This window comes from Macaca nemestrina, chromosome 1, assembly GCF_043159975.1.
Source record: "Macaca nemestrina isolate mMacNem1 chromosome 1, mMacNem.hap1, whole genome shotgun sequence".
Lineage (NCBI taxonomy): Eukaryota > Metazoa > Chordata > Mammalia > Primates > Cercopithecidae > Macaca > Macaca nemestrina.
In genome coordinates, this window is record NC_092125.1 from 27,049,457 (window position 1) to 27,065,134 (window position 15,678).

Here is a 15,678-nt window from a genome sequence, read left to right on the forward strand (position 1 = left end):
AAACATTAATCTTTTTGGTTATTAAAAAATAAAGCTTGTTACATTTTTACATTTCACAAGTATGTCTAAATTTCATACAAAGATGCACAATAGATAAGATTTTACAAATATCTTGGACTATATCAGAAAATGTTAATGGAGCTAATGAAGTCACTTCCTATAACAACAACAAAGAAACATGGGGATAAATTTAATAGACTATGACTAAGAACCATATGAAAAAAAGTGACTCTACTGCTTGCATAAAAGGAGAGGCATACCATATATGAAGTTGGAGAACCTCACTATTACAGATATGACATTTCCATATAATTTATAAACATATTGTAACATCAGTCAAGATCCCATTTGCATTTTGTAGGGGTGGAGTAAAGACCTCGGTAAAAAATCATTTAAAGTTCATTTGGAGGTTGGCTGGGCGTGGTGGCTCATGCCTGTAATCCCAGCACTTTGGGAGGTGGGTGGATTGCCTGAGGTCAGGAGACCTCAGGCGAAACCTCATCTCTACTAGAAGTACAAAAAAAACCTCATCTCTTCTAGAAGTACAAAAAATTAGCTGGGCGTGGTGCACGCACCTGTCACCCCAGCTATGCAGGAGGCTGAGGCTGGAGAAATGCTTGAACTCAGGAGGCGGAGGTTGCAGTGAGTCAAAATCGCACCACTGCACTACAGCCTGGGTGACAGAGCGAGACTCCCTCTCAAAAAATAAATAAATAAATAGATAAAATAAAGTTCATTTGGAGGAATACATTTTAGGGACTAACCAAGAACACTTTTGTAAAGTATAAATAAGCTATAATAATAAAAACAGTATTTTGCTGGCACAGATCAATGGAATAAAACAGGAAGTTCAGAAACAGGCAAGGATGTATATAAGTATTCAATAAATGAGAAAGAACAATGAAAGGATGGAAGGATTTAACAAATTTAGCCATGGATTTAGCCATTTAAATAAAATGTTTATTATTAATAAACAATATTGTGATAGCTGGCTAAATCCATACCTCACACGATATGTCTAATAAATTCCAGGTGGACTGAACATTTCAATGTATGAAAATGAAAACAAAATATTTGGGGAAGGCTTTTCTATGTACAACTTCCAGGACATAATTTTTTTTTAAGACTAATAGATTTGTTCACATAAAACATAATACTCATTAAAATAAATGTGTATTAAGGATATCAGCCATTTTTCTGTCATTTATAGTATAATTACTTATATTTATTTCTTTTTAAGTTTCATTTAGCTTATTTTGACACAAAAATTTTAAAATATATAAGAAGTTAAAAAAATAAAATTTGTATTTACAGTTTCCTTCTCGGATTTCGGTCTAGAAATGACTTTCTTAACCCTAAACCAGACCTATTTTCACTTATATTTTTCTCAGAATTCTTTCATTGTTTCATATTTTATGTTAATTTAAAATATGAGAGATAAATATGGCTCTGTCTCATATTAGTTGTCTGGCTTGGGGATGTTACTTAACCTCTCTGAGTCTCAATTTCAGTTTCCTAAAAAAAACAGATATAACAAATACCAGCCTATTGGAATTGCTATGGCAATGAAAAGAAATCATTTATACAACACATGTGTCATGGTAGAATCTGGTTAATAAAGGTGACCAAAATGTTAGCTATCACTTTTAGTGCTATTGTTACAGTCAGTAGCTAGTCGGGTATGAGCAGGGCAGGAAAGGGCTCCCATACCTCACACCAGGAGTATCGGGAGACCATCAGATGATGGTCAGGTGGTTGTTAACTATCTCGCTGAAGTAATAATTGATCACAGCTGGCACCAGGGAAAGGCGGTCTCTTAGTAGATCGAAAACAACTAAAACTGGTGACGAGTGGCTTCCCAGTAAGATCTCAGGAGTTGGGCGAGTGGTCAGAAGTAATGCAAGACCCTGGAGGTATGCCACCATATAAAAACCCCAAGTCAAAAGGTCAAGCCATACACTTGTCTTTCAAGTCACCTGCTTGGCCCTCTTCCAAGTGTACTTTCCTTTCTTTTGTTCCTGCTGTAAAGCTTTTAAGTAAGCTTTCACTGCTGCTCTAAAACTTGCCTCAGTCTCTCCTTCTGCCTTATGCTTCCTCAGTTGGATTCTTTCTTCTGAAGAGGCAAGTACTGAGGTTGCTGCAGACCCCTATGAATTTGCCATGGGTAACACTATCACACTGTATATTAGACTCCTCCCCCGCCCTTTTAGAGGCAAAGTCTCACTATGATGTCCAGGGTGGAGTGCAAGGGCTATTCACAAATGCAATCATAGCACACCATGGCCTTGAACTCCTGGCCTCAAGCAATCCTCCCACTTAAGCCTCCCAAGTAGCTGGGACTCCAGGTGAATGCCACTGAGCCTGGCTGGACTTCTTAATTTCATTGGAAAACAGTTGACCCTTGAACAGTGCGGAGGTATGGGGTATCTATCCCCTGCACAGTGGAAAAATCTACATATAACTTTTGATTCCCCAAGAGCTTAACTACTAATGCTGTTGACCGGGGGCTTCACTATTAACAAAAAGTTGATTAACACGTAAATAGACTAGTAATTACCTATATGTTACGCATTCATAATATACATATTTTTTTCTTTTATTTTTGGTATTTCTAGGCTACAAAGTTCACCCTAGAGTTTTTTCAAATTGCCACAAATCTCCAAAAAACTTTCTAATATATTTATTGAACAAATGAATATATAAGTGTACCAGCACAGTTCAAACGTTGTTCAAGGGTCAACTGTATGTATTTTCATGACTAGCAATTTATGGTGATGGTATAGTCATCTGACGTAAAAACAAATTTCACACCATTTAATTATTTTAAAATCATAATGTATGCCAACTAGAAAAACTATCTAAATTCTTTGAAGGCTATACAGCATACTACAAATTGGTCTTTGAAAGCTGCAGTCCAAAATCATCAGGTGGACAAGGAACAGAGTCATCCAAGGGGAACATTACACACCGGGACCTGTCAGTGGGTGGGGGGCTGGGGGAGGGATAACATTAGGAGATATACCTAATGTAGGTGATGGGTTGATGGGTGCAGCAAACCACAAGGGCACGTGTATACCTATGTAACAAAACTGCACTTTCTGCACATGTAACCTAGAACTTAAAGTTAAATAATAAAACAAAAAGTTTTCTTACACATTAGAACTTCTGAGATAATTTACGAGCTTGAAATATAAATAGGATGTTTACCTTCGTTATCTTACCTCTAATAGGCCATCCTCTGGCAGATCAGTACAGTGAACAGCATTCTGGATCTTAGTTTTACCAAAGATTGCTCTGAGAGTTCCAGGGCGTAAATGCCGGGCAATTTCCTATTAAACATACATTCACATATAGATTAAAGTTAGTCATATGGTATAAATAAGAAAAACACTAGTTATATGACACATTAACTTATTTATGAAATACATGTTACATATAGACAGTGCTTATAAGGGTTTTTCTGTGGCCCAATGTAAAGTCTGCTTTCATCTACATCGGGGAAAAATAATAATTGCATTTCTTTTTATCAGTAGATTTTGGGAATCACACAAAATGTGAAGCTAGTTCATTACCGTGAAAGACTTGTATTTTATAAAGACAGTAGAGATCTTAATAACTTTGATTTAAAATGAACCAATTTGATGCTGTCAATTTCAAAATATTTTTTTAAAATGTTAGCTGTATCAACTTAGTAGTAATCTTTAGGGGGAAAAATATGGTCACAAATAGCCCTGAATTTAATGAGGGTTAGAGAGAGGCAAGGGAATGATAATGATGTACAAAAAAATTTAAACTGAGTAAGACAGGAAGAGAGGACCTAGGGGATAAAGAGGTAATCGACAATGAAAAGGTGGATCAATGAATTTGAGCTCCTAGTAGTACGGGATAATTATTGAGATCAGTATGTTAGAGGAAGAGAGCTGGAAAGTTAAAAGATACTTGAGATTGAGATTACGGTGGGTGGGAGGAGATAGGGCTACAGTGATTGATAATGATCAGTTTTAAGGCATAACCATGGCTAAGGTTAGTTTGAGGGCAAGAATGTTAGAAGAAAGAAGAGCAACATATTGAGAGGCCAAGTTAGTAAGTAGATCATCTCTATGAAAGTGGAAATCAGAAAGAATCATGACAGGTATAGCTTAGGGTGCAAAGATTCAGGGCAGCATTCACATTTGTGGTTGCATCACTTAACAATGTTTTAAGGCATGCATTTATTTAATTACTTAAGTTTTATTTGTCAGGTTTCCAACAAATGTCAGCTATAAATGTATTATGTTTAGGAAAAACATTTTGATAAAGCAGAACATAAGGATGTCTTTATATTTCATATTTATTACTCTCATTCTGTTCTCCATAATTTTTCTAGCAAGTAAGTATCCAATATTAAAAACCTACTCAGCTGAGCATGGTGGCCCACACCTGTAATCCCAACACTTTCAGAGGCAGAGGTGAGTGAATCATTTGTGGTCAGGAGTTCGAGACTAGCCTGGCTAACATGGTGAAACCCTGTCTCCACAAAAATTAGTTGCGCGTGGTGGTGCGTGCCTGTAATCTCAGATACTCAGGAGGCTCAGGCAGGAGAATTACCTGAACTTGGGAGATGGAGGTTGCAGTGAGCTGAGATTATGCATTGCACTCCAGCTTGGGCAACACATCAGACTCCGTCTCAAAAAACAAACAGAAGACTTACTCTGTTTGTATAGTGGAAAGCTGTCATTTTGTGACATAAGATGTAATTTATGAAATTGTGAAAGGTGAGTACTCATGTTCTTTTTCTTATTTCCGGTCAGAGAATAAAACACTTTTAAATTACTCAGTTTCAGTAAACTATTTTATTAGAACCTATTCTCTCTAAAATTTTGTTTGATGGCCAGGCTCATGCCTATAATTGGCACCTTGGGAGGAGTTTGAGAGCAGCCTTCGGCAACACAGAGAGATCCCGTCGCGACAAAAAATACAAAAATTAGCCGGGTGTAGTGGCGCACCCCTGTAGTCCCAGCTACTTGGGAAGCTGAGTGGGAGGATGGCTTGAGCTTGTGAGGTCAAGGCTACAGTGAGCCAAGATGACGCCACTGCACTCCAGCCTGGGTGATAGAGCAGGACCCTGTCTCAAAAAAAAGAAAATTTTATTTAACTTGTACTACATTCATTAAAATATTACTTTCATGTAAGTGTCTGCTACATGCACAGCACTTGAAATCTGAAGAGGTTCATGTGTGTTGGCCTAGCGCGGTGGCTCATGCCTGTAATCTCAGCACTTTGGGAGGCCGAGACGGGTAGATCACCTGAGGTCAGGAGTTAGAGACCAGCCTGATCAACATGGTGAAACCCTGTTTCTACTAAAAATACAAAAATTAGCTGGGCATGGTGGCGCGCACCTGTAGTCTCAGCTACTTGGTGGGCTGAGGCAGAAGAATGGCTTGAACCTGGGGGTCGGAGGATGCAGTGAGCCAAGATTTCGCCACTGCACTCTAGCCTGGGTGAAAGAGCGAGATTCCATCTCAACAACAACAGCAAAACAGAGAGATTCGTGTGTGTGTGTGTGTGTGTGTGTGTGTGTGTGTGTGTGTGTGAATATAAATGCGATTGGTTGGTGGTTCCTGGGGTGGTTGTTAATATCTAATCATATTGTATTATGGTCAGAAAATATGGTCTCTTCCATCTGTCTTTGAAGGAATTTTGTATCCCAACACATAATGAATGTTAGTGAGTATCCCACTGTGTTTAAAAACATTGTCATAGGTTGCATTCCCTGGGAAACCAACTCTGAAGTGGAGATACATTTGCAAAAAGTTTGCTGGTTGTGGCCTTAGGATCTACACTTGTGGGGAAGTGAGGAAAAGAGGATGGCCTCAGACAATCCTACACAGAGCTCTGGAGCTGCAACGGCCCTTCAGAGTTGTCCTCAACGGAGACAAAAGGGTCAGGCCTTTATCCCCCAAACTGTTAAATTACTAGATATGGGTCATTCCAGGGAAGGGGACATGACCTTAGGCAAAGTGACTTTCTTCAGCAGAGGGCAATTCCTGGAGAGAGATTTTGTAGATTACTGTCAGCTCCTGCCACTCCCAGCAGGAATGAGCATTTCAGTTCTAAAGGGCAGAGGGACATCTGAGTGGCTCTCCACAGAACCACTATGCACATTTGCACACACACACATATATATATATATATATTTATGGCACTTTAGACTACGGCAATCTGATTACCATTCCCTTTAGGTAACTATTTTTGTTTTTCTTTCTGAAAGGTTTTGCACTATCTCTTTAACTAGGCCTTTGTCATTTATCAGTCATTCTGTTCCATACTCAATGGTCCAATTTAATCTAAGATATACATCTTCAGTCAGCTTCTACTATTTATTATTTTCTCCTCCGTTTTATCTCTTCTTGCCTTTATTTCTGTAAGAAAGACGTTGAAATTTCTTAACTCTCCTTTCTCTTTTACAGTTTCCATGTAATTATCTTTTTGTGTTATACTCTTGGAGAATAACTCCATTTGATCTGCTGCCTCACTAATTTGCTTGTAAACTGGGCCCACTGTGCTATTTTATTAATTTACTGTGTATTTTAAAAACTTTAACAAATAGGTTTTTAATTTCCAATATCTATATATTTTTTTCCATGGATCCAATATTCTCTTAAGTCTTTCTGAGGAAACCTACTCTTCTATTTTATAGTCTGTTTTTGTTAGCTCTATTAATTTGTTTTGTTTAGGTTTAGGTTCTGTTGGTTGAGTTTTGTGTCTTCTTTATGATATTCATAAACTTTAAATGGTTGGTAATTCCTGGCTTTTTTTTTTTTTTGAGTTCTCTATTTGGTTGGCATAGATGCCAGGGACATGCTGCTAGATAACGTATTCTGGTTGCCTTCCGTTCAGAAGGGGGTGCTACCATTTTTCCTGAGTGTCATTAGCTGCCTTCCCATTGCTCTGCCTCTTTAGCTCAAGTCCCACATTCAGTGCCTGAGGCTGTGGCTAAAAGTATCAACTGCCTTCTGCTCAACATAAGCAAGCAAATGTGAAGGCGCTGATTTACTCTGCTGCTCTTCATGCAGCCCTCCAACTAACCACCCTGCTTATGGCCCCGTGCCCTTCCTCAGCCTTGCATCCATATGTCTGATGTGCAGCCCACCCAGTACCCCTACCCCTTCTGGAGCAGTTCTCTCCTGCATGTTTTAGAGTGTTGGTTTTCCTCAACAATCCAATCCTATCTGCTTTGAGTCTTTTGAAGTTTATGGCCTGTAACAAAACTAAAAAAAAAAACAACAAAAAAACAAAAACAAAAAAAACCAAACCCACAAAAACATATATATGTGTGTGGGTGGGGGGGTTGGGTACTCTTCCTTGTTTTCCAGCATCACTGGAGATTTACTCTTTAAAATAACACATAGTGAAACAGTATCTCCTGTAAATTCCTGTAAGGACACGGGAAGCAGGGGGATGGTGGGCACATATGGTCTTCTGCCATCTTCATGACGCTTCATCTTACTGACTGACATTCTCTATTTCTCCAACACAACAAACCATCTTTAATTCATTTTTCATGCTGCTATCATCTTGTACCTAAATGCCAATATGATCATGTTATTTACTTGCTCAAAAAATCTTTGAAGGCTCATAATTGTCTATGGCCAAATGTCTAAACTCCTTAATGTGGCATTCAAGGTCCTCCCCACTCTTGCCTAAATCTACCTCACTCACACCTGCCCTGAAAGCTTACACATCCCAGTGAAAACACTGTTTCCTCTATAAAAGCAAATTAAGCCTTCCCAATCAGAGTAATCCTTCCTTCTTCAATGTTCCTACAGTAGTTTATACTTCCAATATAGGCCTTCTTGACTTGCAATTTATATAGTTGTTTTGTGAGCCTATTTTAGTAAGATCCCATTAGATTTCAATCCCTGAACACAATATAAAACTTCCCTTATATTCTGTATCTTACTAATGAACACACAGTAAATGTTTGGTAAATATTTGCTGACTGACATAAAATGACAGTACTTCTATTCAGAGTGTCAGGATGGAGTAGCAAGTAAGAGCGGGGGCTGTGGAAAAAGGCTCTCTGGATTTGAATTTTGCCTCTGCCACTTAACAGTTGTGTGACCAAACCACATTATTTAACCTCTCTGTGATGTTCTTATTTGTAAGACAAGTATAAAATAAATCTGTCTTAAGGAGATTAAGACAATTCTTAAAGAGGAAAAAAGGTATATTTTGGTAAATATCAAAGATAATCTACCCAAGTATTATATTATCTTTAAATAAATATATAGCATCTCTTAAGAGTTGTAATCATCATAGTTTTAGAATAAAGGTATACGTTTAGATTAGATCATAATCTAATTATGACCTATTATTATCCATTAATAAATCTCAGAAAACATGAAGTATTTTTACTGATATAAAATGTTTTATTTAGGTAAATGATAATGAAACCTAAAGATATAAAACAATAGGCATTTTCTTCATAGCTGCTCTTAAAATCTAGGCTTTCATTTTAGATCCTCTTTAAAAGGTATTGATAAATTAATTTTAGTTTTGGTTAGTATAAAATATCACATATGCTTATAAAGTAAAAAATACTGAAGTACTAAAAACTACAAAAATAATAAAAAATACCAAAAGTGAGAGTGAAATAATAACAGCATTTGCCCCCTCCATTTCCTGATGGATTGCCCCTAATTTTTCTAACAGATTTACATTCCTCTTGCTGCTTAAACTCTGGTGAAGACCATACTACCACTCATAGTCCCCCTCCCTTCAAGGAGCAGAAACAATTATCAGATCATAAAAGCAACACAAAGTACCAACATATAATTTCATCTAATACCATAAATAATTCTTAAAAAGTTATTGTAGTATTTATAAATAACAGGTTATGCTGAGAAAATCAGACTCATTAAAGAGCAATACTTATTTGTACTTGGAGGATCAGCAGTCTTTCAAATTCCACAAAATTCCAGGCATATTCATCCTCCCCTAAAACCTTGCATGCTGAGTACCATCAAGTCAAATTCTTGGCTATGTTACAGTTCATCGTAAGTACTAAAAACTCTGCTCAGGTAATCCTGCTGTGGGAGGAAGAATTCTGATTTATAGAATGACCTCTAAATCTAAGACATCAAAAAAATGCCTCAAATATAGAATAGTGATTGGCAAAATACTGAAAATAAAGAAGATAATATTTATTTAATTATTCTATGGCTGTGTTATAAAGAATGTCACTGTTTATTGAATAGTAGGTCTATCAGATTGATAAAATATGTCTGGACAAAGAATAACTTACTTCCATAATAAAGCCACTCAGTTTCAGTTCTAAACAATACAGAAGAGATATCTAAGAATGAAAATGCCCTTCCCTTTAAGAAACAAATTAAACTAGAAGAAGATTTATGAAATTTACTAATTACAGAAAAAAGATCAACTATAGAATATATTCAGATACAGTCATGCATTGCTTAACAACAGGCATATATTCTAAGAAATGCATCCTGAGGTGATTTCTTCATTGTGTGAACATCATAGAGTGTACTTACATAAGCCTAGATGATATAGCCTACTACACATCTAGGCTATATAATTTGCTACTAGGCTACAAACTTGCATAGCATGTTGCTATATGGAATATTGTAGGCAACTGTAACACAATGATAAATATTTGTGTATCTACACATATCTAAACAGAAAAGGTACAGTAAAAATACGGTAAAAAATGATGTAGACCTGTAGAGGGCGTTGACCATGAATGGAGCTTGTAGGACTGGCAGTTGTTCTAGGGGAGTCAGGGAGTGAGTGTGAGCGCCTAGGACATTACTGCACACTACTGCAGACTTTAGAAAACACTGTACACTTGGGCTACACTAAATTTATAAAAATATGTTTATTTCTTCAAAAGTAAATTAACCTCAGCTTACTGTAACTATTTCACTTTATAAAATTCTAAGTACCTTTTTTTAACTTTTTGACTCTTTTGCAATAACACAGCTTAAAACACAAACACATTGTACAGCTGTACAAAAATCTTTTCTTTCTTAACATTATTATTCTAAAAGCTTTTTCTATTTTTTAAGTTTTCTTTTGAAACCTTTTTGTTAAAAATGAAAACACAAACACACGCATTAGCCTAGGCTTACACAGGGTCAGCGTCATCAAGATCACTGTCTTCCACCTTCATATCTTGTCCCATTAGAAGGTCTGTAGTGACAATAACACACATAGAGCTGTCATCTCCTCTGATAAAATGCCTTGTTCTGGAATACCTCCTGAAGGACCTGCCTCAGGCTCTTTTACAGTTAACTTTTTTTTTTAATAGGTAGAAAAAGTGTACTCTAAAGCAATGATAAAAAGTATAGTAAATATGTAAACCAGTAACATAGTCATTTATTGTCATTACCAAGTATTATGTATTATATATAATTTATGTAGTATACTTTAATACAAGTGGCAGTACAGTAGGTTTATTTATGCCAACATCACCACCAACACCTGAGTAATGCATTGTGTGACTATGTCACAACAGGAATTTTTCAGCTCCATTAAAATATCATGGGATCAGCATCCTATACGAAGTCAGGTGTTGATGGAAATGTCATTATGCAGTGCATGACTGTAATTAGTAGCAAATGGTGGTTTATCACGAGGTCACTAGTCTAATTCCAGGAAAATCTAAGTACAAGGAAAAAAAATATTCTTTAGACTACAGGATAACTATGTGAGCAGTGATATAAATATGTGGAAAAATATTAAAAGAGGAGCTAGTACAGCTTGAGTCCTAGTAACCCTAAAACAGCTGTGAAACAATGTTATAATCATTGTCCTCCTTTCACAGGCAATAAGGGTAATAAAACTTAACATCAAATGCCAGTGAGGGGACCACCATAACTAAAACAGCAAATATTCTCATTTCTATCCATTACTAGTATTCTTCTGCAACAAGTCTTGTAATACTAAACAGCACATGCTAAATGCTTTCCTTGACTCCTCTGGCACTTCAAAAATATCTTACCAAAACTGACCCATCAAACAGCTTTTCCCAGTGGTATGCAACTTTGTACTACCTAATATAGTTATGCAGTTTTATATTCCTGGGAGATAAGCAATGTCAGACGAATTCAAACTAAAACAAGATAATGAAACGTGGGGAAGGAATTGGAAGTTGAAACGGAAGCCAGGGGAGAGACCCAGAGGCTACTTTGTGCTAAGTCTAAGGCTCCTTCTAGAACCTATGCACAGGCTTTAGAAAGAGTACCTGCAAAATTAAACTCAACGACTTATTTATATAATACTAATCTCATTGAATGAGCCACCTGCGGGTTCACGGTAAATACACTTATTGGCACTGGAAAATACATAAATTGTATATGAGGAATCATTAAAACATCTGGCTTGTGAACTCTGACAGGTTTCACATCTCACTTTTCATTAGATAAAAAATAGCTCTAATGTAAATTTACAGAACCTGAAGAGGGTCACAATGAAATGTTATTTCAGGTGAAATATTTAGATAATTCAATCCTGTCTTTCTCATTAGGTTTCAATAGACCACATGGCATCGTAACTATTGCCTCTTACTGGTCTGTTTGCTGTTTCAGCCAACAATAGGAACTGGCTGAAGTGAAAATCAAGTCTTATTTGACACAGGTGTCACTTTTAAAGGTAAAATCATGATCTCTTGGTTCTCTTTTTAAAAGAATGGGGCATTCTGCAGAAGGATGAGTTCAACTGAAAAAAAAGGAGAAAAATCTCTTAACTCACTTTTATATAAATTGCTTAGTATTTTAGCAAAAACTACAAAGATTCACGTATATAAGTAAAATCTAAGAACATAAACATTAGCATAGAGGGTTAGGGTTTTTGGTAAATATTTTCCCATTTCTTTTCGTTTTTCTAAATACATTTTAACAGATTTAACCTTTGATGTATACTCACATTACTACTAAAAAATTTAAGAGGCAGTCCTTTTTTTTTTTTTTTTTTAAACACCATGGACCTGAAGGCAAGAGAGGCATTCTTAATATCTCCCCGCAAAAGAATCGTTCCACAATCTACTTCATCCCTATAAAATAATTACTACCCAGTCTTGCTTTACTATTTTAAAGAATCCTACAATTCAATGCTCAGAAACTTCCTCAAAAGAATAATATAACGAAATAACTGGGACCCACTCTGGGCACGTCTAACACCCAATTCTTGCCAAGTCCTGTCAATACAACTACTAATACATAGCCTGTATCAGTTGGCGTCTACATCCACTCTGGCACCATATTCCCCTGCCTAGAATATTGGGTTTTTAGATTTTATACTTGCTGGTTTATCTGGTTTCCTAGATACCACTACTCCTAGTAAACATATTGTCCAAAAAGCAGTTAGAATAAGCTTTAAAAAAACTTAAGTTGAATCATACCACTTTCCTGCCGAAGAATCTCTGATACTTTCCTTAAGAGAAAATGCAAAATTCTTGGGCTGGGCATGGTGGCTCATCCCTATAAACCCAGCACTTTGGGAAGCTGAGGTGGAAGGATCGTTTGAGGCCAGGTGTTCAAGATCAACCTGGCCAACACAGCAAGAACCTATCTCTTTAAAAAAAAAAAAAATTCTCAACATGACTTATTATAGTCCAGTATGCTCTGGCTCCTGCTTACCTCTCCAACCTCACCTGAAATGATTAGTCACATCAACCCCTTCCAACTTTTCAAACTAGTCACATCAACCCGTTCCAACTTTTCAAAGGCACCAAGCTCTTTCCTACCTCAAGCATGAAAACACACACTATTTTCCTTGGCTTAGCAATTCTCCTCTCTTTTTTTTTTTTTTTTTTTTTTGAGACGGAGTCTTGCTGTGTCACCCAGGCTGGAGTGCAGTGGCATGATCTTGGCTCACTGCAAGCTCCACCTCCTGGGTTCCTGCCATTCTCCTGCCTCAGCCTCCCAAGTAGCTGGGACTACAGGTGCCCACCACCATGCCTGTCTAATTTGTTTTTTTTTGTATTTTTAGTAGAGACAGGGTCTCACCATGTTAGCCAGGATGGTCTTGATCTCCTGACCTCGTGATCTGCCCACCTCGGCCTCCCAAAGTGCTGGGATTACAGGCGTGAGCCACTGCACCCAGCCTCTCCTCTCTTTCTTAATAACTGCCTTACAAATAGCTTACAACAAGCAGCAGAAATCAGATGTGATAGATTCTACAGAGTGACTCTCTCAACTCTTTATTCTATCCTCCTTCTAGATGGAAATTAGAAATCTAAAAACTATATTCCCCAGACACATTTCTAGCTAGAGTTCTTGCAATGTGGAAGTTCTAGATGAGATTTGGAAGACAGGACAAAGCAGAAGCTATCTTCCTGCTGATGTTGCTACAGGCAGACAAGGTAGGAGACACAAGCGTTTGAGTTGTGGCAGACTCAATGCCTAAGTCACTGCTATGGTAGTAGCAGTGGAGGCAGCAGCAACCTCAGGATTCTAGGTATGGGAAGGTACTCTTGAAATCAGTGGCAACTGGAGCTGACTTAAGGCCCTGCAACTCTTAAGGAACTAAGTTCGTACACAGCTATTTCCTTGAATCGAACTCCTTTAAAAAAATCCCTAGGCTGGTTTCTGTTTCTTGGGCTGAACTCTCAGTGATATTCTGAGGCTCCCTTTCTTTCTCTACAGAAAGCTGTTTTCCCTGTTCCCACTTAGTAAGTACCTTTTGGCCATCTGGTTTCACCTTTACCGCTTTATTGAAATTGCTCCCTCCAAAGACTTCAGCTGAAACCTTTTTTTTTTTTTTTTGAGACAGAGTCTTGCTCTGTCACCCAGGCTGGAGTGCAGTGGCATAATCTCAGCTCACTGCAACCTCTCCCTCATGGGTTCAAGCAATTCTCCTGCCTCAGTCTCCTGTAGGGTACAGCCCCACAGGGCCAGTGGGTTTTTCTCCCCGTGTGTGGAGACAAGAGATTGTAGAAATAAAGACACAAGACAAAGAGATAAAAGAAAAGACGGCTGGGCCCGGGGGACCACTACCACCAAGACGCGGTGACCGGTAGTGGCCCCGAATGCCAGGCTGCACTGATATTTATTGAATACAAGACCAAGGGTCAGGGTAAGGAGTGTGAGCCATCTCCAATGATAGGTAAGGTCACGTGGATCACGTGTCCACTGGACAGGGGGCCCTTTCCTGCCGGGCAGCTGAGGCAGAGAGAAAGAGAGGAGAGACAGAGACAGCTTACGCCATTATTTCTGCATATCAGAGGCCTTCAGTACTTCACTAATTTGCTACTGCTATCTAAAAGGCAGAGCCAGGTGTACAGGATGGAACATGAAAGTGGACTAGGAGCATGACCACTGCAGCACAGCATCACAGGGGGACGGTTAGGCCTCAGGATAACTGGGGGCGGGCCTCACTGATGTCAGGCCCTCCACAAGAGATAGAGGAGTAGAGTCTTCTCCAAACTCCTCTGGGGAAAGGGAGACTCCCTTTCCCGGTCTGCTAAGTAGCAGGTGTTTTTCCTTGACACTGACGCTACGGCTAGACCATGGTCCGCTTGGCAACGGGCGTCTTCCCAGATGCTGGTGTTACCGCTAGACCAAGAAGCCCTCTGGTGGCCCTTCCCGGGCATAACAGAAGGCTCACACTTGTCTTCTGATCACTTCTCACTATGTCCCTTCAGCTCCTATCTCTGTATGGCCTGGTTTTTCCTAGGTTATAATTGTAGAGCAAGGATTATTATAATATTGGAATAAAGAGGAATTGTTACAAACTAATGATTGATATTCATATACAATCATATCTATTATCTATATCTAGTATAACAATTCTTATTTTATATATTTTATTATACTGGAACAGCTCGTGCCCTTGGTCTCTTGCCTTGGCACCTGGGTGGCTTGCCGCCCAGTCTCCTGAGTAGCTGAGATTACAGGCATGTGCCACCACGCCCAGCTGATTTTGGTATTTTTAGTAGAGATGGGGTTTTGCCATGTTGCCAAACTGGTCTCCAACTCTTGACTTCAGATAATCTGCCCGCCTCGGCCTCCCAAAGTGCTGGGATTACAGGTATGAGCCACCGCGCCTGGCCTAAAACCTCTTGTATAGCAGTGAAGTTACAAAAGTACCATCAGAAATAGTGGATCTAATACATGTGGCCAATAAACAGATGAAATAAAGCTCAGGGGGGCGGAGCAAGATGGTCGAATAGGAACAGCTCCAGTCTCCAGCTCCCAGCGCGAGCGACACAGAGGACGGGGGATTTCTGCATTTTCAACTGAGGTACTGGGTTCATCTCACTAGCGAGTGCCAGACAATCGGTGCTGGTCAGCTGCTGCAGCCCGACCAGCGAGAGCTGAAGCAGGGCGAGGTATCGCCTCACCTGGGAAATACAAGCAGGGAGGGAATCCCTTTTCCTAGCCAGGGGAACTGAGACACACAACACCTGGAAAATTGGGTAACTCCCACCCCAATACTGCGCTTTACCAAGGGTCTTAGCAAACGGCACATCAGGAGATTATATCCCACACCCGGCCAGGAGGGTCCCACGCCCAGGGAGCCTCCCTCATTGCTAGCACAGCAGTCTGTGATCTAACGGCAAGGCAGCAGTGAGGCTGGGGGAAGGGTGCCCACCATTGCTGAGGCTTAAGTAGGTAAACAAAGCCCCTGGGACTCAAGGAGGCCTGCCTGTCTCTGTAGACTCCACCTCTGGGG

At 39.0% G+C, this 15,678-nt stretch overlaps 1 protein-coding gene across 7 annotated transcripts in view; it reads right to left on the reverse strand.

The window, feature by feature from the left end:
• The window catches only part of LOC105493024 (NME/NM23 family member 7), a 208,637-nt gene that overhangs the window by 34,978 nt on the left and 157,981 nt on the right, over window positions 1–15,678 (reverse strand). For all 7 annotated transcript variants that reach the window (XR_011610935.1, XM_071075327.1, XM_011760446.2 and 4 more), the window contains one exon: window positions 3,222–3,329. Coding sequence is in view for 6 of the 7 variants with exons in the window: in XM_071075327.1 (XP_070931428.1) it covers window positions 3,222–3,329 (108 nt within the window). In the remaining variant the exon portion in view is untranslated. The remainder of the gene's footprint in view (window positions 1–3,221; window positions 3,330–15,678) is intronic.